A 26,959-nucleotide genomic window follows, 5' to 3' on the forward strand; every position below is an offset into this window, starting at 1 on the left:
CACACACACACACACACACACACACACACACACACAAACAAAAAACAAAAAACAAAAAAAAACCCCAAGTGATAACAAGTGTTGGTGAGGGTATGGAGTAAAGGGAAGTCTTGAACACTGTTGGTAGGAATGTAAACTGGTATAGCCATTATAGTAAACAATATGCATGTTCCTCAAAAAAATTAAAAATGCCTTATGATTCAGCAACCCCACTTATGGGTATACATCCAAAAGAAATGAAATCAGTATCTCAAAGAGATATCTGCACCCCTGTCTTTATTGCAGCATTATTCACAATGGGAAAGATACGGAAATATAGTCTAAGTGTCTGTTGATAGATGAATGGATGAAAAAAATGTGATTTACACACACACACACACACACAGATATATATATATATATATATATATATATATATATATATATATATATATATATATACATACATACATACATACTGGAATATTATGTAGCCATAAAAAAGAAATGTTGCCATTTGTAATAATATAGATGGACGTGGAATATATTATGTTAAGTGAACTAAGACACAGAAAGACAAATACTGTATTATTTCACTTACATGTGAAATCATAAAAAAAAAAAAAAAAAGCTGATAGGACCAGGAGTAGAATGGTGGTTGCCAGGGTTTGGGTAGTGGGAGAAAAGGAAAGATATTGGTCACAGGGTACATACTTTCAGTTATAAGATGAATAAGTTCTGGGGATCTAAAGTACAGTATGGCAATTACAGTTAATAATACTCTATCATATACTTGAAATTTGCTAAAGGAGTAGATCTTAAGTGTTCTCACCACACACACACACACACACACACATGCACACACACACAGAGCTTTGTGAAGTGATGGATGTGTAAATTAACTTGACTGTGGTAATCATTTCACAATGTATAACATATATTAAATCATCATGTTATATAACATATAAACTATATCATACAACCTAATTATATACAATTTGTACTTCTCAGTCATACTTTAATAAAGTTGAAAAATGTTTTAAATAAAATATTTGCATTCTGAGAAGTAAAATTTACTTATGAAAGAAAGAGCAGTATTTATGCATGTACACAGACACAAACACATACGCGTACCCACTCACACCACAAACCATACTATGTATACATTAAAATCCAAGTGGAAATATGTCCAGATTGCCTTTATAAGATCGTAGAAGTTTAGAGCTGAACAGCTTTGTAAAAATCATTTAGTAAGATCTCCCCCTCTATGAACAAGTAAACTGAAGTAAAAGTGATGATATAATATTCCAAAATCACAAAGTCACTGTTACTATATAATAAGGAATAATTACAAACATTCTTATTCATTAGAGGAATTAGACAATAACAATAATTATATGGTATGAATTTTTACCAATTATCAGATAGTAGCTAGTGGACTAGCAGTAGGGTCTGAAAATACAGACCTTATATGACTGGAAGACAAAGGACTTCTATATGGGGTGATATGTTACAGGGCACTTAATGAATTGAAGAGGTATAACCAAAGTGGGGAATACCTCTGTCTATCATAAACTTTTCCACATGAATTCATAAAAGGACTAGATACAACAGATGGGAATCTTGATTCTCTTTTTGGAAGTGGCCCCTTGGGGACATGAGGTGAGAGTACATAAAGGCAATTAAGCAAAAAAATGTGACAATGTGTGCAAAAAATATGTATCTTACTATTTCCCTTAGGATCTGGAAATGTACCTAACAATTGTTATGCTTGAAAGCAGAGAAGTTTGGGACAAAAATCAGTTATGGGCTACCTACTAAAAGGATCCAGGGGGAGGCATAGTTGGCAAGTGGATTACATTGGTCCATTACCCTTGCTTCTGGGCAAATAACAAGTCTTGATGGAGAGAGACACTTATTCTAGTTTTGGATTTGCATAACCTGGTAAATGAAGCAAAAACTCCTGCCACTATTTAAAGCCTAGAGCAAGAGTATTATTTTAATTTGAATGTTGGTTATCTAAAATGAAATTCAATGAGTTACAAAGCATTAAACATAATATACATTCTCATCTACAAAATGTGGACTAATGAAAATTGGAATAGACCATTGAAATCCCTGCTTATGATACTGGAGGGAGATAAGAAACTAAAAGGATGGTTTTCAGGACTGAATAAATGTGTGCTAACACTTAAACATATGTGGTATTAAAAGAAGGTCACCACTGACTATATTGCTGAGACATCTGAGGGGAAGATATGGAAAAAATGGTGGGAATGATTCAGGCACTCATAGAAACTTCTATATTTCTAAAAAATTTTCTTTTTCTTTGGTTGATCCTGTATTGGTTTGTGACGTGGATTGTATTTTCGGTTCTGAGGAAAGGATCAATTGCTGAACATGACATGTGATAATACATCTAATTACTGCCCACATTCCTAAAAGAAAGATAATATAGATCATTCCCTCTTTTACCTTTTTTTAAGGGATTAATGGGTAAATACTAGTAGTGCAATTGTTGGATCATAAGGTAACACTATTTTTAAATTTTTGAGCAAACTCCACACTGTTTTCCACAGTGGCTGCACCAATTTGCATTTCACCAACAGTGAAAGAGGGTTGCCCTTTCTCCACATCCTAGCCTCTTGTCTTGTGTTGTTGTTTTTAGCCATTCTGAGAGGTGTGAGGTGATATCTCATTGTAGTTTTGCTTTGTATTTCCCTGATGATCCACATCCTAGCCTCTTGTCTTGTGTTGTTGTTTTTAGCCATTCTGAGAGGTGTGAGGTGATATCTCATTGTAGTTTTGCTTTGTATTTCCCTGATGATCAGTGATGTTGAACATACTTTCATGTGTCTTTAGGCCATCTGTAGGTCTTATTTGGAAAAGAAGAAGGGAGAAGAAGGGAAACAGAATCTGAAGCAGGCTCCTGTGAGATCATGACCTGAGCCGAAGTCAGCCATTTAGCAAACTTAGCCACCCAGGTGCCCCAGTCTTCTGCTCATTTTTTAATTGGATTATTTGTGTGTGTGTGTGTGGCGGGGGGTGAGTTGTATTAGTTCTTTATATACTAACCTTTTATCAGATACGTCATTTGCAAGTATCTTCTCTCATTCTATATGTTGACTTTTAGTTTTGTTGATTGTCTCCTTTGCTGTGCAGAAGCTTTTGATTTTGATGAAATCTCAATATGTCAGTTTATTTTTTTCTTTTGTTTTCCTTACCTCAGGATACATATCTAGAAAGAAGTCGTTATGGCTGATTTCAAAGAGGTTACTGCCTGTGTTCTCCTCTAAGATGTTTACGGTTTCAGATTGCACATTTAGGTCTTTAATCCATTTTTAATTTATTTTTCTGTATGGTGTAAGAAAGTGGTCCAGTTTCATTCTTTTGCATGTTGCTGTCCAGCTTTCCCAGCACCATTTATTGAAGAGTCTCTCTTTCTCCCATTGGATATTCTTTATTAATGGTTTCTGTCTTACTCTTACCTTGTCAATGAGGCAAACTTATACGTTATACTAATCCAACTCTACTCTAGGTAACAGACTAGAAAAAAGGTGAATCATTGGCCATATTTAAATTGCTGCTAGCTTTATATGTTGGTCCTCTCATTGAACCTAAGAGTCCTACCCCAAGGAGGTGAACCTAGGTAAAAATTAAAAAATGGAAAGAGGCCTTTTATTTCTTTGTGTTGACTAATTGCAGAGGCTAAGACTTCCAACACTATGTTGAATAACAGTAGCAAGAGTAGACATCCCTGTCTTGTTCCTGACCTTAGGAGGAAAGCTCTCACTTTTTCCCCATTGAGGATGATATTAGCATTGGGTCGTTCATATATGGCTTTTATGATCTCAAGGTATGCTCCCTCTATCCCTACTTTCTTGGGGGTTTTTATCAAGAAACGATGCTGTATTTTGTCAAATGCTTTCTCTGCATCTATTGAGAGGATCATATGGTTCTTGTCCTTTCTTTTATTGATGTGATGAATCACATTAATTGTATTGTGGATATTGAACCAGCCCTGCATCCCAGGTATAAATCCCACTTGGTCGTGGTGAATAATTATTTTAATGTATTGTTGGAGCCAGTTGGCTAATATCTTGTTGAGGATTTTTGCATCCATGTTCATCAGGGAAATTGGTCTATAGTTTTCCTTTTTACTGGGGTCTCTGTCTGGTTTTGGAATCAAGGTAATGCTGGCTTCACAGAAAGAGTCTGGAAGTTTTCCTTCCATTTCTATTTTTTGGAACAGTTTCAAGAGAATAGGTGTTAACTCCTCCTTAAATGTTTGGTAGAATTCCCCTGGAAAGCCATCTGGCCCTGGACTCTTGTTTTTTGGCAGCTTTTTGATTACTAATTCAATTTCCTTACTGGTTATGGGTCTGTTCAAATTTTCTATTTCTTCCTGTTTCAGTTTTGGTAGTGTATATGTTTCTAGGAATTTGTCCATTTCTTCCAGATTGCCCATTTTATTGGCATATAATTGCACATAATATTCTCTTATTATTGTTTTTATTTCTGCTGTGTTGGTTGTGATCTCTCGTCTTTCATTCTTGATTTTATTTATTTGGGTCCTTTACTCTTTCTTTTTGATCAAACTGGCTAGTGGCTTATCAATTTTGTTAATTCTTTCAAAGAACCAGCTTCTGGTCTCATTGATCTGTTCTACTGTGTTTTTTTGTTGTTGTTTCAATAGCATTAACTTCTGCTATAATTTTGTTATTTCCTGTCTTCTACTGGTTTGGAGAAGTCATAGCCTCTGCAATCAGACAACACAAATAAAAAAAAGGTATCCAAATCAGGCAGGAGGAGGTCAAACTTTCGCTCTTCACAGATGAAATGATACTCTATATGGAAAACCCAAAAGATTCCACCAAAAAAACTTCTATAATTGATTCATGAATTCAGCAAAGTTGCAGGATATAAAATCAACACACAGAAATGGGTTGCATTCCTATACACCAACAATTAAGCGACAGAAAGAGAAATCAAGGAATCGATCCCATTTATAGTTGCACAAAAAACCATAAAATACCTAGGAATAAATGGTTTCACCTAAACAAAGAGGTGAAAAATCTATACGCTGAAAACTATAGAAAGCTTATGAACGAAGTTGAAGAAGACACAAAAAAAAAAAAATGGAAAAAGATTCCAAGCTCCTGGATAGGAATAACAAATATTATTAAAATGTCGATACTACCCAAAGCAGTCTACATATTCAATGAAATCGCTATCAAAATAACACCTGCATTCTTCACAGAGCTAGAACAAATAATCCTAAAATTTGTATGGAACCAAAAAAGACCCCGAATAGCCAAAGCAATCTTGAAAAAGAAAACCAAAGCGGGAGGTATCACAACCCCAGACTTCAAGCTATACTACAAAGCTGTAACCATCAAGACAGTATGGTACTGGCACAAAAACAGACACTCAGATCAACGGAACAGAATAGAGACCCCAGGAATGGACCCACAAACGTATGGCCAACTAATCTTTGACAAAGCAGGAAAGAATATACAATGGAATAAAGACAGTCTCTTCAGCAAGTGGTGCTGGGAAAACTGGACAGCGACTTGCAGAAGAATGAACCTGGACCACTTTCTCACACCATACACAAACATAAACTCAAAATGGATGAAAGACCTAAATGTAAGACAGGAAGCCATCAAAATCCTCAAAGAGAAAGCAGGCAAAAACCTCTTTGATCTTGGCCGCAGCAACTTCTTACTCAACACGTCTCTGGAGGCAAGGGAAACAAAAGCAAAAATGAACTATTGGGACCTCATCAAAATAAAAAGCTTCTGCACAGTGAAGGAAACAATCAGCAAAACTAAAAGGCAACCGACAGAATGGGAGAAGATATTTGCAAATGACATATCAGATAAAGGGTTAGTATCCAAAATCTATAAAGAACTTATCAAACTCAACACCCAAAAAAAACAAATAATCCAGTGAAGAAATGGGCAAAAGACATGAATAGACACTTCTCCAAAGAAGACATACAGATGGCCAACCAACACATGAAAAAATGCTCCACATCACTCATCATCAGGGAAATACAAAACAAAACCACAATCAGATACCACCTTACACCTGTCAGAATGGCTAACATTAACAACTCAGGCAACAACAAATGTTGGCGAGGATGCAGAGAAAGAGGATCTCTTTTGCATTGTTGGTGGGAATGGAAGCTCGTGCAGCCACTCTGGAAAAGAGTATGGAGGTTCCTCAAAAAACTAAAAATGGAACTACCCTACGACCCAGCAATTGCACTACTAGGCATTTATCCACGGGATACAGGTGTGCTGTTTTGAAGGGACACATGCACCCCCATGTTTATAGCAGCACTATCAACAATAGCCAAAGTATGAAAAGAGCCCAAGTGTCCATCGATGGATGAATGGATAAAGAAGATGTGGTATACACACACACACACACACACACACACACACACACACACACGTATGTACACATACATATACACAATGGAGTATTACTCGGCAATCAAAAAGAATGAAATCTTGCCATTTGCAACTACATGGTTGGAACTGGAGGGTATTATGCTAAGTGAAATTAGTCAGTCAGAGAAAGACAAAAATCATATTACTTCACTCATATGAGGACCTTAAGAGAAAAAATAGATGAACAGAAAGGAAGGGATTCAAAAATAATATAAAAACAGGGAGGGTGATAAAACAGAAGAGACTCATAAATATGGAGAACAAACTGAGGGTTACTGGAGGGGTTGTGGAAGGAGGGATGGCTAAGGGGCACTAAAGAATCTACTCCTGAAATCATTGTTGCACTATATGCTAACTAATTTGGATATAAATTTTTAAAAATAAAAAATAAAATAAAATAAAGATGCCAAACTTCACCTGAAACTGAAAAAAAAGTGGGAAGAAAATAAAATGATTGTTGATATAAATGGAGCCTATGGGAAGCTCTTTGGAATACTCTAAAGTATATTTGAAGGTTACTACTATCTGTATTACAGTATCTTGAGGAAATCAACTTTTGGAGTACAAAATACATACTCAAACTCAATAAGCAGTTAATGGCAGCATGCTGTGTGTATAAACCAACACTGACTGAAATGTTCTAAGAGACACTTGCTCAGTATTAGCCAGGGAGGTACAACTGAAGTTTCAGAACTGTTCTTTTTGGCCGGAAATTTCTTCCTCCTGCAGCACCATATCCTATACCTCAACAGGAAGGCTTTAGCCATACATGAGTTACACTCTGAAGCTTCATGTGTTCTTCAAAATATCCAACTCTGGGAAAGTGTTGAAACGTTTAACTTTAAAATCTGGCCGCCTTTGAAATTTAGAAAATCAGTACATAGCCTGTGTTATCTCATGGTAACAATCACTGGCGTGAGAAATAATGTTTTTTAATGATTCATGTGCCCTTCTCATGGCTCACAGTCCTCACTGGCACTGTCCCACTGGTTAACTGGAGAAGGCATTGTTCATATGATAGTTTATTATCCTTTGGAGATAATAATCTCTATATTCATAAATTTTCTATGTTTATAAATATATAGTTAGATAAAATAATGTAATTATGTCCAGGATTTGCTTCAAAATAATCTGGAGGAAGAAGATAGATAATGATGAAAGAAAGTTGACCATGTGTTGGTAATAATTTAAGTTGTGTGATTGGTACATAGAATTTTATTAAATTACTCTCACTCTTTTGTTAAATATTTGAAAATAAAAATTCCAAAAGTATGCCATAAAGAAAAAATACATATAAATGTGTATATATAGATAAATAAAGATATAAACATGTATGTGTAAGTATGCATGTAAACAGAGCTGTAAACATATTGGGGGAATCTCTTACAATGGCGGGTAATATGGTCTTTCTGACTGTAATTGAGCTAGAAATTGGAAAAAGTTTTTATCACCTGCCTTTTAAACTTCACCTGTGAAACCATAGGTATTGTACATCAAAACAAAACAACAAAACAAAACAAAAACAAACTTTACCCTCAACTGTTCATAGTAAATTAAAGTGATAAATCAAAGTAAAAACATGGTGAATGTATGACTCCTAATGACTAGGAGAAATCTTGAAGACGGTATCTTTGGGAGATGGCTGTATAGACAATATTTTAAAAATATTTTTACATAGTTTTTTTAAATTTAAAAATATTTATTATCAGAAAATAATACACCTAACAATTTCTTGGAAATTTTCTGATTTTCCAAGGAGGGCAATGTATTATTGAATCTATTAATTTTCTGATCATTGATTGACATGATCCTTCTTGTTTTTATAAAAGCCCTTTTGTACCTTGTTTATGTACCTGTGGAATATTTTATTAAGTGAAAGGTTCAACTTGATATAAGCCTACATATAAGATGCTAACAACCTTGATATTGTGTGAGGAAAAAAAAAAACTAAAAATTAAGCTGCTAAGAAGTTGGTTAAAATCACACAAATAACATTTCTGCATGCCTAAACCCTTGTTGTCCCATATCGAAACTGAAAGAGAATTAAACAAGGATCAGGTACAAATGCAGGGCCACTAGTGGTGGAGAGGAGGAGAAATGCCAGAAATTCAAAAGGCATTACCCACAGGGTCTGGAGCATGCCTTTCTGAACAGAACCAAAAGCAACACTGATGTTCCAACACAGAAGAGAGAGCAGCAGCTGGAGATTTTCCACAGTAACAACCCTTCATTCCTGTTAGGGCAGTGGCAGAATAGCTGAATTTAGTGACCAGATCATTTAGGTACAAACCTGGGTCAACCGAAGGAAGTGGAATGGCAAAGAATGAAGCCTCTGAGTAGGAGATATAGGGTTACAGTGTGGCTCCAAAACAAAATAAAGAGGAATGTTGAGTAGGAAATAAAGTCAAAGCCCAGTTATCACATGGGCTAAGAGATTACAGAAAAGACAGATGGTGTGGCTCAAAGATACTCTGTGCTCGGCAATGGGCTTCTAGACAAGGAATCAACAGAAAAAGAAAAAAGAAAAAAAGAACATAATAGACTTAATAAAGAGTTTCAACTCATTGGAAAATGAAAGAATGGATTTTATTTTCCTAATCATTGTTTTTACCACTCTTTCTGAGCCCAGAAGAACACCTCAGGCAGATTTGAAACATTTCTGTTTTATTTGGCATAGAATACTAACCTTCCTCTCCTTTCTAGACCAGCTCCTCTGCTAGTCTGCAGCCTAGAGAACTCTGCAGGTCTCCCCTCTTCAAGTAGGAAGCCAGACTCTATTTCTTTGTAGGCACCCAAAACCTTAAGGGGCTCTTTTGCAGCATCCCCAAACTTGGATTGGAAAAACAATTTTGCCATTCTTTCACAGTGACTGTTGTGAAATGTTGCCCAAAACCCATTGTGGACTCCCCATAAGGTAGAAAATTCCCTCAGTTATTTCTTCCTCTCTCCCGAGCTTCGCTTTATATAGCTTTAAGGGGAAAGGCAAAGATATTAACAGAGTGACTTCCAGGAGGAGATTTTGGCTCTTGTAATTATTAGCTTATGGTAAAAGAGGTGCTCAGTAGTCACTTTTAGTCATCAATTTGGAGTCTTAGCTTCAATTCTGAAATTCTAGACACTGTGAAGTAGTGCTATGCCAGGTGCTTTCTCCAGTTATTGAAACTTTAAATGACACTAAAACCTGGCTTTACGTATTTCCTTATTCCAAGGTAAGGTAAGTATGGCTTACAAAGAATAGTCTACCCAATGTCATTTAGGTAGTTTATGAAGTTGCAGATTTTGTACTCTTACCTATTTCTAAAGCTTATGTGTGATGTTTTCCACTGTGTTTCTACACACGACACCAGAAACACTCATTCCAGATATCACCAGAGATGAGATTCTAATGGAATTCGCCATGCTTGTGGAATCTAGACCAGGACATTTTGGAAGCTGAGTTTAAAGCAAACTATAGTTCTCAGTAATTCTAGCTGAGTAAAGCTAGGGAAGGGGAAGAATAAAAATATCTCTCCTTAACCATAGTTTCTCCAAAGAAGGTTTTAACTAATTGACCTATGAGTCCATCTCTGTGCCTGTTATGAAAAGACCTACATTTTCTGTGTAGGATATACTTACTGAATAGCTTTTTGGTTTAGCAGATATTTTACAGCAATTTTTACATCCTTATTCCTCAAGCTATAGATGATAGGATTTAGCATGGGGGTCACTACCCCATAAAACAGGGAAATGAGCTTGTCTGAAGTTTGCAACTTGTTGTCCCCAGGAAACTCTTGAGACTTGGGCTTGGCATACATGAAGAAGATGGTACCATAAAATATGATCACCACAGTCAGATGTGCTGAACAGGTGGAAAAGGCTTTGTGTCTCCCTGTGGCTGAGTTCATTCTCAAGATGGTGTAAAGGATGAACATATAGGAGAAAAAAATGACTATCAGTGGAAGAACCAGGAATGCCATATTTGATATCACCATGGTGATAATATTGAGGGATATATCAGCACAAGCTAGCTTAAGGACAGCTAATATTTCACATGTGAAATGGTTGATAACATTATTCCCACAGAAAGGCAACTGCATGGCAAGAGATGTTTGCACAATTGAGTTGATTCCACCAGAGAGCCATGACACAGAAGCCATCAGTACATACACCACCTTGCTCATGATGATGGGGTATCTCAGAGGGTTACAGATGGCTACATAGCGATCAAAAGCCATCATGCCAAGGAGGAAACATTCTGTTGACCCCATTGCAAACCCAAAGAACATCTGCACTGCACATCCAGAGAAGGAAATGTTCCTTTTCTTTGAAATTAAGCTCACCAAAGTTGAGGGAACAGAGGAGGATGTATAGCAGATATCCAGGAAAGACAGGTTGCCCAGGAAGAAGTACATGGGGGTGTGAAGACGAGAATCAAAGATGCTTGCTATGATCAGAACACCGTTGCCAGTTAGAATCACTAGATACATTACTAGAATTAGAACAAAGTACATGATCTCCAGTTTTGGGTAACCGGAGAATCCCAGAAGAAGAAATTCTGATGTGAATGTCTGGTTAATTTTATCCATGTCATCTCCTTTCAGGATATCACAGGAAGATTTAATATAAAATATATTCACTGCTAAGAAATGTTACAAATTACCTGAACAATTCATTTTGTAGATGGTATTCTAAGGAGTATTTGCATGGAGCCCTGACAGCCAGTCATCTTCAACAATCTGTGTGACTAGAAAAAAATGAAATTGGAAATGACTAAGTGCTGATGCCCTTTGCTAATATGTGAAACTCTACCTATGATCAGACAACTGTACAGAAGTAACTTTTCCTGCTGTTGACAGACTCCCGGGTTTAGGTTTCTAAAACTCCTAATTACCAACTAAGAGCCTGACTTCATCTACCCCCAGAAATCAAGCAGTAGAGAGAGATGGTAAAAGACTACTCAACATAGACCAGACATTTGTTTCAGCAATTACATCATGGTCAAAATTTCACAGCAACTTTGATATTTTTGGTATATATCTCATTCTATGTCTGATTCTACATACCTTATATTAGTATGTTTAATTCATATTTTAATTAATTTTATAGGCATTTAATAATAATAAATTGAATAGCATAAACTGAAATTTAATGTCTGTTTAAATATTAGTTATTACTCTCATATTCTAGGCCCCTCTTAGTATTTTGTGTGACTGTTCCTTTGACAAGACCATTGCACAGATCAGCTCTGGATGAATGTTAAAATCTTTGGAGGACATTACATAGTCTCTACCTTATTTTATTCTGTAGCTTCACAGTGTATCTTGTTTAAGTCAACCTAAGAAAACAGTAATGCAGTTTAAATATTTTATGTAATTATGTATATATGGGTATATATCCATCCCTTTGATTTATAAAATATAATAATTCTTTATGTTAGCCCCATTTTTTCCCAAATATAAAAGATGTAACTTGTCCAAGTTAACCAGTTAGTAAATAATGAAGTGGAGCTCAAAGCTCAGATTGAATCTAATTCATAGGGGTGCCTGGTTGTTTCAGTAGGTAGAGCATGCGACCCTTGATCTCAGGGTCGTGAGTTCAAGCCCCACTTGGACACAGAGGTTACTTAAAACAAATCCAGTTCATAGCTTCACTGATTTTCATATGCATATGAATCGTCTGGGTATCTTGAAAAACTTTAGATTCTGGTTTAGAGTTCATGGCAGCTCCTGAGATTTTCCATTTCTCTTAAGTGGTACTTATGCAAAGCTCTTGAAAGCGTTTGAGTAGCAAGGCTTTTATCTACACTGAATTGACAGAGTATGCAGATTTTTCTGACCCATACTGATTTTTTTCATCTTATTATGGATTGCCATGTGAATCTGAAAAATAACAATAATATATGTTTGTGTTTTACAGAAAGGTCCAAATTCATATCATGTTGTTATATACTCTTAAGAAAAAATATTATTAAAAGACACATTTTTTTAAAAAAAGTAGTTTCAACTTGTGCCAGACTACTACAATAGTTTTAGAATATTACTGATAGCCAACCTTGAACCTAGGCATGTTCCAAGCACAGTAAGGATAAACTAAAGAATAATGTAAAGTGCCTGCCATTACAAAGCTCACAATTCAGTTAGGGATATAGGAAAAGTACATATGAAAACACATCATAAATATAATTACATTATGTAGTTTGAAAATTACCAATTTTCCCAGAAGGAAGAAGTTTCAGACTTGGGCCTGATCTGGAAGTATGGGAAGAATTAGACAGATTTGGAAGAAAAGAAAAGAGGGGACATGGGGTATCCCAAAAGTGAGAAGTTGAGCCAAAGTTAGGAATACATAGAGCACATCCTTTTTGAACAAGGAAGTTTCGGTGGAGGGGTAGTGGCAAGCACATCTGAAAAGGAGAGCATGGTAGATACATACAGAGTCTTGAGGGTCAGGCAGAGAATTTGGCATTTCTTTTGGTAACGAAGGTGTCCATCATTATTACAAAGCACAGAGCATGGGCTGAGTGCTTAGACCCTATGATATTAATACTCTCCAAAATTGACATCGTAGTATGATTTTATGAAATTTTTTATCAGAAATGTAACACAAGAAATTAAGCTATGTAAATTAATGGGGTTGTCACTAATTACTGACTAGATGTGAAAACTGATCTTTCCAAAATCACCACCCGATTCGACATTGGTCAAATCACAAGTTTAGGCCTCACACAGGCTAATAGTTTTGAGAATTTCAGTAGAGTCACTCTTCCCCCCACTCTCACTTAATTTGTCATGGGTAGTATTTGGGAAAATTACTGTAGAAAAGGTTTTACTTAGAGCCAGAAATCCAATTTGTGAGTTGAAGCCCTGCATCAGGCTCTGTGATGCCAGTGCAAAACCTGCTTGGGATTCTCTGTCTCCCTCTCCCTGCCCCTCCCCCGTTCATGCTCTGTTTCTCTAAAAAAATTAATAAACATAAAAAAATACACAATAGAAATATTTCAACTTTGAAGAGAAAGGCAAAGAAGAGAATATAAAAACCTGAATTTTAGGAACTCCTGGGTGGCTTAGTCAGTCAAGCATCTGACTTTGGCTCAGGTCATAATCTCATGGTTCGTGGGTTCAGGCCCCACGTCAGGCTTTGTGCTGGACAGCTCAGAGCATGTAGCCTGCTTCGGATTCTGTGTCTCCCTCTCTCTATGCCCCTCCTCAGCTTGTGCTCTGTCTCTCTTTCAAAAATAAATAAACATTAAGAAATTAAAAAAATAAACACCTCAATTTTAGAGTTGAAAAAAATAGTTAAGAGATTGTTAATTTTTGTTATTTTTAGCTTAAGTCCAGAACTTCCTTTAAAGGAGAGGGAAGGAAGGAAGGAAGGAGGGAAATGGGTGGGGGCAGAGAGAGAGAGAGAGAGAGAGAACAGTTGGAGAGAGGAGAGATACGGAGAGAGGGAAAGATCTTCATTTTATTTGTGTAGCCAACTCTTACTTCAGAATCCTATGTGCCTTGAAATTGGTACAGTTGGAATAATGGTCCAAAGCCCATTATCTTTACATTACTACTATGTCTAACTGGTATCATTAAAAATGTATAGAAATTATCAACAGAAGGGAATGCTCAGCAGGAACTGTAGAAATATCGGAGTCACAAAAACAAATTGACTATATTCATTCAACAGTGCCCAGAGGAAAGGGACAATTATTCTACAATGATTCTACACTATTTCTTATGATAAATCAAAATCCTCTCCAGCTCGGAAATTTGTCAGAGAATGCAGAGAAATTGAGCACTCTGATCAACCCAGTCACTAATGCATAAAGAAGAACTCAGCAAGACACTGATTTACTAAGATATATGGAGACACTCCAGGTAGGAGCCAAAGGTCCAGCCTGGAAAGACTGTTGACTGCCTATTCCAGACAACTTCCGGATAATGCATCCAAGGCTACCTAAACTGCTTCTCCAGCCACCTGCTCCCACCTTTCCCTCCTAAATAGGAATCCCCTCACTAATTCAAACCCATCTTGAGCCAAGCTTGTCTTGCTACTTCTGTTCCCTGCACTTTAAACCGGTGATCTTGTTATACTGTGAGATACCTAGACACACAGGGGAAGGAGTGCGTCTGTCTTGCTCATCCCTCTAACACCTAAGCCTAACACAGTGGCTGCACATAATAGATGGGGGGTTTGACTAAGTAAGTAAAGGCTGACTTTCTAAACCCAAGCAATTCCCTGTGTAGTATTTTTGGACAAGAAAAATTTAATATGTCATATTTATTTTGCAGCAGGCTTTAATTTTTGTAAGTATCTTTCAGACAACACTAGTAAGTGGAAATATTTTTAAAAATTTTTAATATTTATTTATTATTTTGAGACAGAGCACAAATAAAGGAAGGAAAGAGAGAGAGGAAGACACAGAATACAAAGCAGGCTCCAGGCTCTGAGCTGTGAGCACAGAGCCTGACATGGGGCTCAAACTCACGAACTGCGAGATCATGACCTGAGCCAAAGTCGGATGCCCAACCCACTGAGCCAGCCACCCAGGTGCCCCTAAGCTGAAATCTTATATGCCACCTATGCCATCTTATAATTACCAGTTTATGCACTGTAAGTATAGAGGATCACCTAGTACTCACTGGAATATATATGATATGGGTTTAGCATGGTGGAAAAGTGCCTGGGACTAAAATCAAAGTCTGTGGTTTGAGGTCCTAGGCTTCTAATCTATAGCCTCAGTCTTCTTGTTTATAAAATAATGATAAATAGAACTGCCTTACTTTCCTTGCAAGGATATTGTCAGGAAATAATGAGATAGCATAAGGAAATTGCTTTAAGGATTATAAAACATTATACAAATAATAATGAAATATGACTAATAATGATTCACAATTATATTTTGGTGATAATAAATTGGTATTCTATTGAATCAGATTATTAACATTACAAATTAATATTAATAATGGCCTTAACTATAGATTGAAAATGTACAGTTTCATTGTATTCAAGACTCACCTGTATACCGATACATTATTTCCACCTCCTAAAAGACCCAGTAACTTTCTTCTTAGTATTTATGCCAGCATTCTGAATTAAGGTCAGGTTCAACAAACAATGCCAGATCCACAGATCTGGAAGAGTAAATATTTGTTATGCAAGGGTTGTTGTAATTGTTCCCTAATTCCCAAAGCAATTTAAAGCTGGAATGAGAGACATGTAGAATGAAGAAACTTCCAGTGCATTAGGAATAGTGACCCACAGACCCAATTAAGAGCAGTACTGGGAATAAACTGTGATACATCCTCCTACTCATGTAACTTTTGGAAATAGGAGCATATGTTCACAAAATTAACTTTATAATATGTGAGAGTTTTTAGTTCAAATATGCTTACCAAAATAAATTCAATGTCAGAAATTAGTAATTCAAGTGATAATTACCAAAATGCAATAAATGCTACAGTTGAAAAATCACCTAGATATTATAAATAAAATCAAATAGATGTTTTCTTTGAATTAAGTGCATTGTCATTTAACTTTTTTGCTTACTTTATATGTATTCTTTTAGATAAGTTAACTTCATGCAGGATGCCATTGTCATACTTCTTTGGAATTAAAAGAAATGCTGAGTGAAATAAGCCATACAGAGAAAGACAGATACCATATGTTTTCACTCTTATGTGGATCCTGAGAAACTTAACAGAAACCCATGGGGGAGGGGAAGGAAAAAAAAAAGAGGTTAGAGTGGGAGAGAGCCAAAGCATAAGAGACTCTTAAAAACTGAGAACAAACTGAGGGTTGATGGGGGGTGGGAGGGAAGGGGAGGGTGGGTGATGGGTATTGAGGAGGGCACCTTTTGGGATGAGCACTGGGTGTTGTATGGAAACCAATTTGACAATAAATTTCATATATTAAAAAAAAGAAATGCAAATAAAAATAAAATAAATTCACAGGACAAAAGTGAATTCCCATTTAAGGCCACAAAAGTAGAAAAAAAGTCTATAATGGGTAGTTTGGGGCATGAATTCTGATAAGTAGATAACACATTAATGAAGTAAAATGTTTTGGGAAAATCTATTGATTTTGTAGACATTAACATTGAGGTTTAGTAAAGTTATCCTTCAGATATGAAGGAGAAATAAAAACTTTCCTAGACAAACAAAAGCTAAGGGAGTACATCATGAGACCCACCTTATAAGAAATACTGAAAGGAGTTCTTCAAGCCAAAATGAAAGAACACTAATTAGTAATGTGAAAACCTAGAAATATGCAAAGGTAAATATATAGATTCATAAGCCTCTCTTCTGTGACAGGATGGTATGTTCACCACTTAACTATAGTATAAAAGGTTAAAGGAAAAGAGTATTAAAAATAACTATAGCTACTATCATTTGCTATGAATACAGAATATAAATAGAGATAAATTGTCAGATTAAAAACGTAAAAGGGAGGGAGTAAAAGAGTATAGTCTGTGCATGTAATTGAAGTTAAATTGCTTTCAGTGTAAAATAGACTGTTATATCTATAAGATGTTTTATGTAAGCTGAGTGGTAACCACAAAGCAAAAATTTTTGGTAGATTCACAAAACATAAGGAGAAGAAAATCTGAGCATACCACCAGGGAAATTCACCAATCCACAAAGGTAGACATCAAGAGAGAAAAAAAGGAACACTGAAACTACTAAACAGCCATAAAGAAATTAATAAGATAACATTAGTATATCTATGTATTAAAAAGTACCCTAAATGTAAATGGATTGAATTCTCCAATCAAAAGGCACAGAGTGGCTGGATGGACTGAAAAACAAGACCCAACTATGCTCTATCTACAAGAGACTAATTTTCAGCTTTAGGGACACACATAGGCTTAAAGTGAAAGGATGGAAAAAGATATTCCACGCAAGGGGGTGGCTATACTTATATCAGACACAATAGACTTTAAGACAAAAACTGTCATGGGAGACAAAGAAGGTCATTATACAATGATAAAAAGTTCAACTCATCAAGCAAATATAAAAATTGTAAATATATATGCACCTGAAATCAGAGCACCTAAACATATTATTTAAATACCAGCAGATCTGAATGGAGAAATAAACAATAACACAATACTAAGGGACTTCAATACCCCACTTTCAACAATGTATAGATCATCTAGACAGGAAATCAACAAGGATACATTGGATTTGAGACATACTTGCAATTAAAAAGACTTAACAGACATATAAGGAACATTCCATTTAAGAGCAGCAGAATACACATTCTTCTCAAGTGCACACAGAATATTCTCCGGGATAGGTGATATGAAAGGCCACAAAACATGTCTTAGCATATTTAAGAGGACTCAAGTCACACCAAATATCTTTTATCACCACAATGGTATGAAACTAGAAATCAACAAGAGGAAAGCTAGGCAATTTACACATCTGGAAACTGAACAACATACACATTTTTGATCACTTTTGAGTGATCAAAAGGTCAAAGAAAAAATTTTTAAAAGTACCTTCAGACAAATGAAAATGGAAACACCACACACCAAAATCTAGGGGAAGCTAAAAAAAACAGTAATTAGAAGGAAGTTTATAGTGATAAATGCATATATTAAGAAAAAAGAAATATCTCAAATAACTTTACTTCTCAAGGAACTAGAAAAAGAAGAACAAACTCAGTCCAGAATTAGCAATAGTAAGGAAATAACAAAAATCATAGAGGAAATAAATTAGAGACCAGAAAAAATAGAATAAATGAAAAATATAATAGAAAAGACCAACTAAATCATGAAACTCCTAGAAGAAAACATAAGGGGAACGTTCCTTGACATTGGTCTTGGCAACTATTTTTTAGACATGACACCAAAAGCACAAGCAACAAAAGCAAAAAGTCAACAAGTGGGATTACATCAAATTAAAAATCTTCCGCACAGCAAAAGAAATACTCAACAAAATGAAAAGGCAACCTATGAAATGGAGAAAATATATTTGAACTATATTAATATCCAAAATATATAAAGAAGTCATACAACTCAGTAACAAAAAAAAATCTGATTTTAAAATGGGCAGTGGAACTGAACAGACATTTTTCCAAAGAAGACATACAGGTGGCCAACAGGTACATTAAAAGATGCTCGAGCTACTGGGTGGCTCAGTTGATTAAGCATCTGACTCTTAATACTAATCTCAGGGTTTTTGAGATTGAACCCCACAACAGGCTCTGCGCTGACAGTGCAGAGCCTGCTTGGGATTCTCCCCCTCTCTCTCTGCTCCTTCCCCACTCATACATGTGTGCATGTGTGTGCTCTCTCTCAAAATAAATAAGTAAACATTTATTTTAAAAAGATGCTCAGTATCATTAATCATCAGGAAAATGCAAATTAAAATCATAGTGTGATATCCCCTTACACCTGTTAGAATGGCTACCTTCAAAAAGATAGGATAACAAGTAAAGGTGTGGATATGGAGAAAAGAGAAACTTTGTGCACCATTGGTGGGAATGTAAATTGCTTCAGCTTTCAGGAAAACAATATGGAGGTTCCTTAAATAAAGAACTACCATAAGATCCAGCTTTTCTACTTCTGGAATATATCCAAGATTTAAGAAAATATATCTGCATCCCCATGCTCATTACAGCATTATTCACAAGAGCCAAGAAACAACTTAGGTGTCTATCAAACCAATAAATGGATAAAGAAAATGTGGTACATATATAAAATGGAATATTACTCAGCTATGAAAAAGTAGGACATCTTGCCATTTGGGACAACATGGATAGACCTTGGGGGTATTATGGTAAGTGAAATATGTTAGACATAGAAATACAAATACTGTACAATATCACTTATTTGTGGAATCTAAAAAGGCCAAACTCATAAAAACAGAGAGTAGCTGCTGGTTACCAGCAGCTGTAGGGTAGAGGAATTGGAGAAATGTTGGCCAAGCGGTATACACTTGCAGTTAGAAGATTAGTAAGTTCTGGGGATCTAACGCACAGCATTGTGATCAGTTAACAAAACTGCATTATACACTTAAAAGTTGCCAAGAGACTAGATCTTGAATGTTCTCACAACACACACACACACACACACACACACACACACACACACACGCACACACGCACACACGCACAGACACACACAGATAATTATGTGCTATGATGGAGGTTAGCTAACATTATGGTAGTATTCATATTATAACATAAAAGTGTATCAAATCAACTCAGTGTACATCTTCAGCTTACACAATATTATATGTCAATTAGATATCAATAAAAATGTGAATAACACATAAAACATAGATTTCAAGCTTTTCAGGCAGAAGGGACAGAGAAAGAGGTTGGGGAAAGAGGACTCAAGTTCTTCTCCTTTCAGGATCCTCTTTTTCTTAAGTGGTTCTTCAATGAAAAGTACTACTCTGAACAATAACTATAAATATTAAAGTGGCATAATTTCATAGTATACAAAATATAGAGCAGAATTGAGGAACTAAATGTTATGGTAAAATTGCCCATCTGCCTACAAGTATATATTCTAAGCATCCATCATGCTCAAGGTTCATCTTGAGATGGTGCTGTGATATTTTCTGCCATTAAGTAGTTTTCAATCCCTTTAGGGAAACTTGTTGCATACACATATCATAGGCAATAAGTAATATCTTCTTGCTCCTCACTCAATCTTTAGAATGAAAATAATAGTGTGTGTCTCATAATATTATAGTAACAATTAGATAAATTAAATACATGTAAAGTACAGAGAAAATGCCCCTCCCCTGCACTCAGTTGGCATTATCTATTATTATCTGGCAGTACATGTCAGATACCTGAACAGTATAACTTACAGGATTTAGAGTGAATTAAAGAAGAAATATGTAGTTTAAGGAGAAATTACCAATTTGAAAAAATAGGCTTATCTCAAAAAGAGTTTTCACAGAAAAACATTGAGAAATAAAGATTAATTTCTGGGACAAAAGCTGAGTCTGAATACAAACCTTGGTTATTAAAGTCAAAGAAGAATTGTTTTTGATAAAAGGTTACTTTCTGTTCCATATGCTTCAACTCTAACTTGAATCTAGAGAGAAAATAAAGCTCAGTTTCAATTTTTTATTGACATTTAACTATCAGTTTAAATTGTTTACATTCTTTTAACCTAAATTTCCTTCCTCATTGAAGAGTGGGAATAGAACACTCTAAGTCATGGTAGTATCTTGGGAAGCACGTTAGATATTTGAAAATATAATACAAATGAAGATGCTTTATGCTATTAATCATGGGAAGTTTTCATATAAGATGAGAAAAGAAAAAACAATACTTATTAAAGACTATTTTTCTGTTTTAGTCTTAAAATCTTCAAATACTGTGGTAATGTAGATGGTGAGATACAGTTCCTATTCGAGTTGCATGACAACAAGAATATACCAGTTACATGATGTAATTGGATCTAACTACATTTTCCCTGGAGTATGGGAAAGTTTTTAATCCTCCTAACATGTTTACATTCCTGACATTAGTTTGTTGCAAATATTGGACCCTTCCATAGCTTGCCCCCAAAAGAATTTAAATTGCCTTGCTGAGCTAATGGCTGGTCTTTGGGAGGATATTTCTGGAAATCAAAATGCAGAGACACACTTAGATAAGTACAAAGGCTGGCCTTAAGAATCTATGGGTCATTTTAGTTACTTTTTCTGATATTGAACTAGAAGTGGCCTGAGAGTGAGAATATTTTATAGATTTTTTTAAACGTTTTATTTATTTTTGAGACAGAGAGAGACAGAGCATGAACGGGGCAGGGGAAGAGAGAGAGGGAGACACAGAATCAGAAGCAGGCTCCAGGCTCTGAGCCATCAGCCCAGAGCCCGACGCGGGGCTCGAACTCACAGACCGCGAGATCGTGACCTGAGCTGAAATCGGATGCTTAACGACTGAGCCACCCAGGCGCTCCGAGAATATTTTAAATAAACTCATCTATCAATTTTATCAGAGAATAAACTACTGGTATGTCAAAACTTGAAGAAAATAATTACAGCATCCTGTTTGCTATCTAAATCTCACTAATGTCTCCTCACTTTATCCTGAAAATTGTTACATAAACTAGTGAGCATTACTTGAGGCTGTAAAGCAAAGCAGCTATTAAGGAAGAAGACTGAACTCAGATCAAGAGAGGAAGCCACTCCTCAAGCTTAGAGGTACATATATAAATGACATTATATTCCAACTTCTCTTGTAAATATTGTTTTCAAATTATTGGTAAGATATCAATTTTATATGCTTTAACTGGATATATCTAATTTTTCCATCTGTCAAGCTTTCATCATTTAGTGTCATATGGCTTTCCATTAAATTTGAGACCATTGCTGAATAATTTTCACAACAAAGCTCTTAGGTAGGAATTGGCCTCATTTAAAGAAGGAAAAAAGGAGGTTCCAAATCTAGGCACTCTAAAATAAAATTCAGTCTTCTTTTGCCTCTTCAAAAACATTTGTTCTTCCTTCCTGCCCTTTCTTCTCCACAGCAGATAGAATGAGAACGTTAGATTCCTCCATTGGGTGTTAAGACAGCATTGCAGAACAGGTGCACTGCACCAAGCAATTTGAGTATTATTATTGGACCTATAATCTGCTGAAAAAATTATTTCTCTGTCCCAAATGTGTGGAATTTCAATGCAATTATTTGACCATCTTCCATAGTTGCTATGACTACCATATTTTAAAAAATATTTTAAAATAGTTGAGATATCATATCACCTGTATTTCAAAATAATTGTTGAATTCAAAATAATTAAGACAAAAAATATGATTCCTGGGGTGCCTGGGTGGCTCAGTCAGTTAAGCATCTGACTTTAGCTCAGGTCATAATCTCACAGCTGAGTTTGAGCCCTGCAAAGGGCTCTCTGCTGTCAGCGCAGAGACCACTTCGGATCCTCTGTCCTCCTCTATCTGCCCCTCCCCAGCTCACGTGTACTCTCCCTCACTCTCTCAAAAATGAATAAACATTTAAAAATGCATGTGATTCCTATATCTCACTCTGTATAAATAAATGTACACCACCTCTTCCATTAACCCTTTCTGGAAAATCCTTGGGTCAGGATCACTGTAATCAGCACCTCTTTATCCTAATGCCCTTAAGTCCCAACAGTGAGCTTTGACTTGAGAATAAAGTGTGTGGGCGCAAAAATCTGCCACTGCCCTTTATCTCTGTCTTGTTTTGATTACTACTGATTTGGATTAATCTTGGCAAAAAATAATGTCCCAGAAAAAAAGAATCTGAGCATCTATTCCATCTATTCCTACACTGTGCTAAGTACTTCAATTTGTAGCAGAAATTCAGCCTGTGAATCAAATCTGTGGTTGTCATATTCTCAATGTGTCTGTCATTCTGCTTGGATTCCAAGTTTACTTAAATTAACCTCTCTCTAATTAGCACTAAAACCAATAAGATTAACATAGAACACATTTCCCTGTCTGAGATAATACAGTGTTTCTGAGAGTCTGAGCTTTATAGCCAGACAATGCTTGCTTCCTACACATAGTTAATTAGATACAGAACACTAATTAAGTCATATACCTTCTCTCAGTATTGTTTTCCTGTTTCTAAAATGAAAAGGCAATAGCTTAGGAAAATTCTTTTGAAGCTTCAAAATTATAAAATCATAAAAGAAAAAAATTAAGTTGTTTAACAAATACTGAAATATTTTTTATAAAGAACTATCCTTTAGCTTTGCGAAAAATAGATGTTATAATGATTTCATTTGCTCACCATCATGCCATCACCACCAGCCCTAGTTATATTGCCTAGCACACACAAGGCTACTGCTATTTTTGTGTTGAATGAATTAGTGAATAAGCATTTGGATATTATATTCAGCTTGCAAAGTGCTTTCACTATATCATATCATTGGATTATCTCATTAAATGTATGAAAAAACATAGAATCTGAAAAGTAGTGTAGCACTCACCTACCTAGCATGTGAATTGGGTGTCCTAAGAATGTAATTTTGAGTCTCATTCTCTTTTAATTGCAACTAATTATGACCCAAGGAAGAATCAAATGTGTTTTAAGTTCCTACTCTATAACATAAACTTAGCACATGTGATCAGTTAAACTCAGACAATGCTGCCCCAATATACGTGAGCATACAGTTGCTGAAAGAAGTTAGAAAATTAGCATAATGTCACAGAGTTCATAAGAGATGCAGCTAAGATTTCTTTCAGCTCATGTACATTTGACTACCATTGCTTACAGTGTCCAACATATCCTGGGGCAACTAAGGGAAAACTGAAGACAAAGCGAATATGTCCTTTTTCACCCAGTGAAATGCTTTAATAAATACTTCTCTTGGAAGAGAAATTTTCTAAGGGTGGGGAAGAAATCTCTTTTTAAAAAAAGACATGAATAGCAGAAGGGACGGGTTCCTATGACCCCCAGGAAATCAATCTTTTGACTTATTAACTGGGATGTTTTACTTTTCCTCTGGGTATCTGTTGAAGTGCCCTTCATACTCAGAAATGGAAAAAAAAAAACCAACCTGGAAAACCCAGGCAGAATGAGGCAGTTGTTATTATTTTTGTTAGTTTAATAACTAAAACAATTGGTTAAGACCTGGTTGTGAAAGACCCAACAGAGCATTGGTTTCACCTCAAAGGGAGTGTAGATACACTTTAATTTTCACAGACTATTATAGGATCAAGCTAAGAACCTGGAGGAAATGGCAGGATTGTGTTTTTGCCAAGGGAAATAAAACTTTATAATACCAACTTGACCTAAAATGAACTCTTATGTTCCTAATTCCAAAAGAAGATTTATTTTGAGTCAGGTTCTCTATAAGCTGAAGGAGAGGAGACAATCAATGATTGCCTTGAAAAACAATGATTACAAACCTACAAACCACACAGGTCACAGTTCAATATTAGTAAGAAAGTACATGATCCTGAAGAATGCCTCTAATTAAACTTTTTTTCTGTGTTTTCATCCTTAACATCCCCTGGACAAAATTCCAAAGGTTCCTAATTGCCTGGAGAATAGATTTTAATTCCTTAATGCTACATTTAATATACCACACAAAATGGCAAATCTTCCTTCCTTTTAAAAATATTTTTCTGACTACTGTACCATGATACATTGTTTTCTTGCCTAGAAGCCCCACTGACACATTTTGCCTCATCCTGTTACCTAAGACTCTTTCCCCTCGGCTCAACAAGGCCAAATTCAAGTGACAAGATATCCCTAGCTCTTTCTCAGATGATCTCCCCTTCTTTGAAATCTGTTTGTACTTTCTTTTGTCGTTTGAATAAAACATGTATAATGATTCAGGCTTCCCCCAAGGAAAACTGCTGGTTTCCTACCAACAGACCTCACTACATTGCCATACTGTGGTGGTGTGGTGTGGTGTGGTGTGGTTTTATCAAGGTCCACATTCTGTTCTTTTCCCCCGTACACTCAAAATTGATTGGTTAGAAGAGGATGAGTCTGTATCTCATTCACAGGGGTTGATTCACATTAATTCACAGGTACTATTATGAAGCAGAGTACTACACTTTACAATGAGACATAGAATGGTGGGGTGCCTGGGTGGCTCAGTCAGTTGAGTGTCCCACTCTTGATTTTGCCTCAGGTCGTGATCCCAGAGTCGTGGAATGGAGCCTTGCGTGGGGTTGGGGGTGCTCAATGTGGAGTCTGCTTAAGATTCTCTTTCTCTCTCCCTCTGCTCCTTTTCCCAGCTAACATGTACACTCATTCTCTCTCTCTCTCAAATAATAATAATATTATAATAATAAAGAAATAGAATAGCCAATTCTTTTGGAGAGCAGCCACCTAATTCCTCTGCTTAGTCCACTTATTCCTTCTACACAGTGACCTGGATGCCCAGTTTCTCAGTATCATCAGAAGGGAAACACTGAGGGGCGCCTGGGTGACTGCCTCATGGTTCATGAGTTTGAGCCCCCATTGGGCTCCACACTGAGTAAACCAACCAACCAACCAACCAACCAACCAACCAACCAACCAACCAACAAATAAATAAGCTTAACAAAAAAGAAGAGCAACACTGAACCAAATCAAGGGAGTTATTTATATGAATAGCATATTTAGTGGAATCAGGCTAATACAAACTCCACATTCATTTACCTCTACATTAAGGATAACCTTTCCAATAGGACCACAAGACTTGGAACCATTTTATGCCTGACTTTTCTTTAGCTAGATTTAAAATGTTATTTTGCAAAATGTCTGATCTAACTAAACTTTAACCCATTTTTTTCTTTTAAATGCCTTATTTTTTTCCTCCAATCCATTGTGTGTTGTTTTTTATGGAGTCAGAAGTCAATTTTCCTTTGTTCTTACATTTATGATAGTCCACTGTAGTAAAACTACATTAAATTTTTTTGTCTTAATTCTTTTTTGAGACAGAAAAAGGGAAAGAGGAGGGGAGAGAGGCAGAGAGAGAGAGAGAGAGAGAGAGAGAGAGAGAGAGAGAATCTTAAGCAGGCTCCACACCCAGCATGGAGCCCAACATGGGGCTTGATCTCATGACCATGAGATCATAACCTGAGCCATAATCAAGTCAGATGTTTAGCTGACTGAGCCACCCAGGTGCCCCTAAAACTATATTTTTATCAGAGCTCCTTCACTAGCATATGTCCTATATTGCTCTCTATGATTTTTATGTGTTTTTATTTGTTTCCTTTTAAACTTAGACTTTAGTTACTCATACTCCTTTGTATTTATTTTATATTCCTCCATACATTATTTCCAGTCTTTACAAAGCCTCCTACATCTCCCATAATCACTGATTCTACTAAGCACTTATGTGTTTGATTTGTCCCTAAAAATACATGTACCTTGTAAGGTACGTATTTTAAATTTCTATGTAAATTTTATTGTGTTATAAGTCACAGTATTGCTTACTTTTTAAACACTTCTTCCAGGATCTATTTATGTTGCTGTATGGACGTCTAGTTAATTTGCTTCTCATTTCTGCAAAGTGCTCCATATGGCATGCTCTTATGTGGTAGAACCATTACTCTGATGATGGGCGTCCAGTTTGCCTCCAAACTCCTTTTGTCACAAACCATGCAATGCTGAGCATCGTCATGCTTGTGTCCTTATAGTCCTGGGCAAAAACGTATCTGGGTCATCTTCCCAGGACTAGAATCACTGAGTCCTACCCGATTTTAATAGAACCAGAGAGTTTTCAGTATACCAGTGTACACTCCCATCAGAATTCTACCTCCCCACCTCTTGCCAACTTTTAGTATCATCTACTTTGGTAATGAACACGAACGATATTGCATGGCTGTTTTAATGAGCATTTTTCAGATTTGTGAAGCATGAGATTTCTCCATATATTCATCAGTCACTTAGGAAATCTCTTCCATAAATGACTAATTCATGTCATTTCACCAATTTTCCATTGGTTTAAAGCTTTATCTTTTGGGTTAACAAAAGAGGTTTTTATTTTTGTGTTTTTTTCTTTTTTTCCCCTTTTTGTATATTCCATCAAGAGGGTTACTTGTCAGACAAGTTAGTAGTGTATTCAGTTAGATAGCGTAACTATCTTCTGCAGTCTG

The 26,959-nt window shown here is 36.0% G+C and overlaps 1 protein-coding gene and 1 long non-coding RNA gene across 2 annotated transcripts; both read right to left on the reverse strand.

Moving 5' to 3' along the window:
• Positions 1-10,051: 10,051 nt before the first annotated feature.
• LOC102950332 (olfactory receptor 13C3) lies at positions 10,052-11,014 on the reverse strand. The gene has a single exon (XM_007094471.2). It carries the CDS (start codon positions 11,003-11,005, stop codon positions 10,052-10,054), a length of 954 nt encoding a protein of 317 aa, XP_007094533.2. The 5' UTR covers positions 11,006-11,014.
• A 6-nt stretch (positions 11,015-11,020) lies between these two features.
• On the reverse strand, positions 11,021-20,468 carry LOC122233292. Its single transcript, XR_006210853.1, has 3 exons — positions 20,387-20,468; positions 15,426-15,541; positions 11,021-11,163 (listed from the first exon to the last, which is right to left on the reverse strand). It is a non-coding gene; the product is annotated as an uncharacterized LOC122233292 (long non-coding RNA).
• Between the last annotated feature and the right edge of the window lie 6,491 nt (positions 20,469-26,959).

Source organism: Panthera tigris, chromosome D4 (assembly GCF_018350195.1).
Source record: "Panthera tigris isolate Pti1 chromosome D4, P.tigris_Pti1_mat1.1, whole genome shotgun sequence".
Taxonomy (NCBI): Eukaryota; Metazoa; Chordata; class Mammalia; order Carnivora; family Felidae; genus Panthera; species Panthera tigris.

Bases quoted from the DNA above. Each gene is read 5' to 3' on its own strand.
- LOC102950332 (XM_007094471.2), bottom strand. From the start codon at position 11,005: ATGGATAAAATTAACCAGACATTCACATCAGAATTTCTTCTTCTGGGA.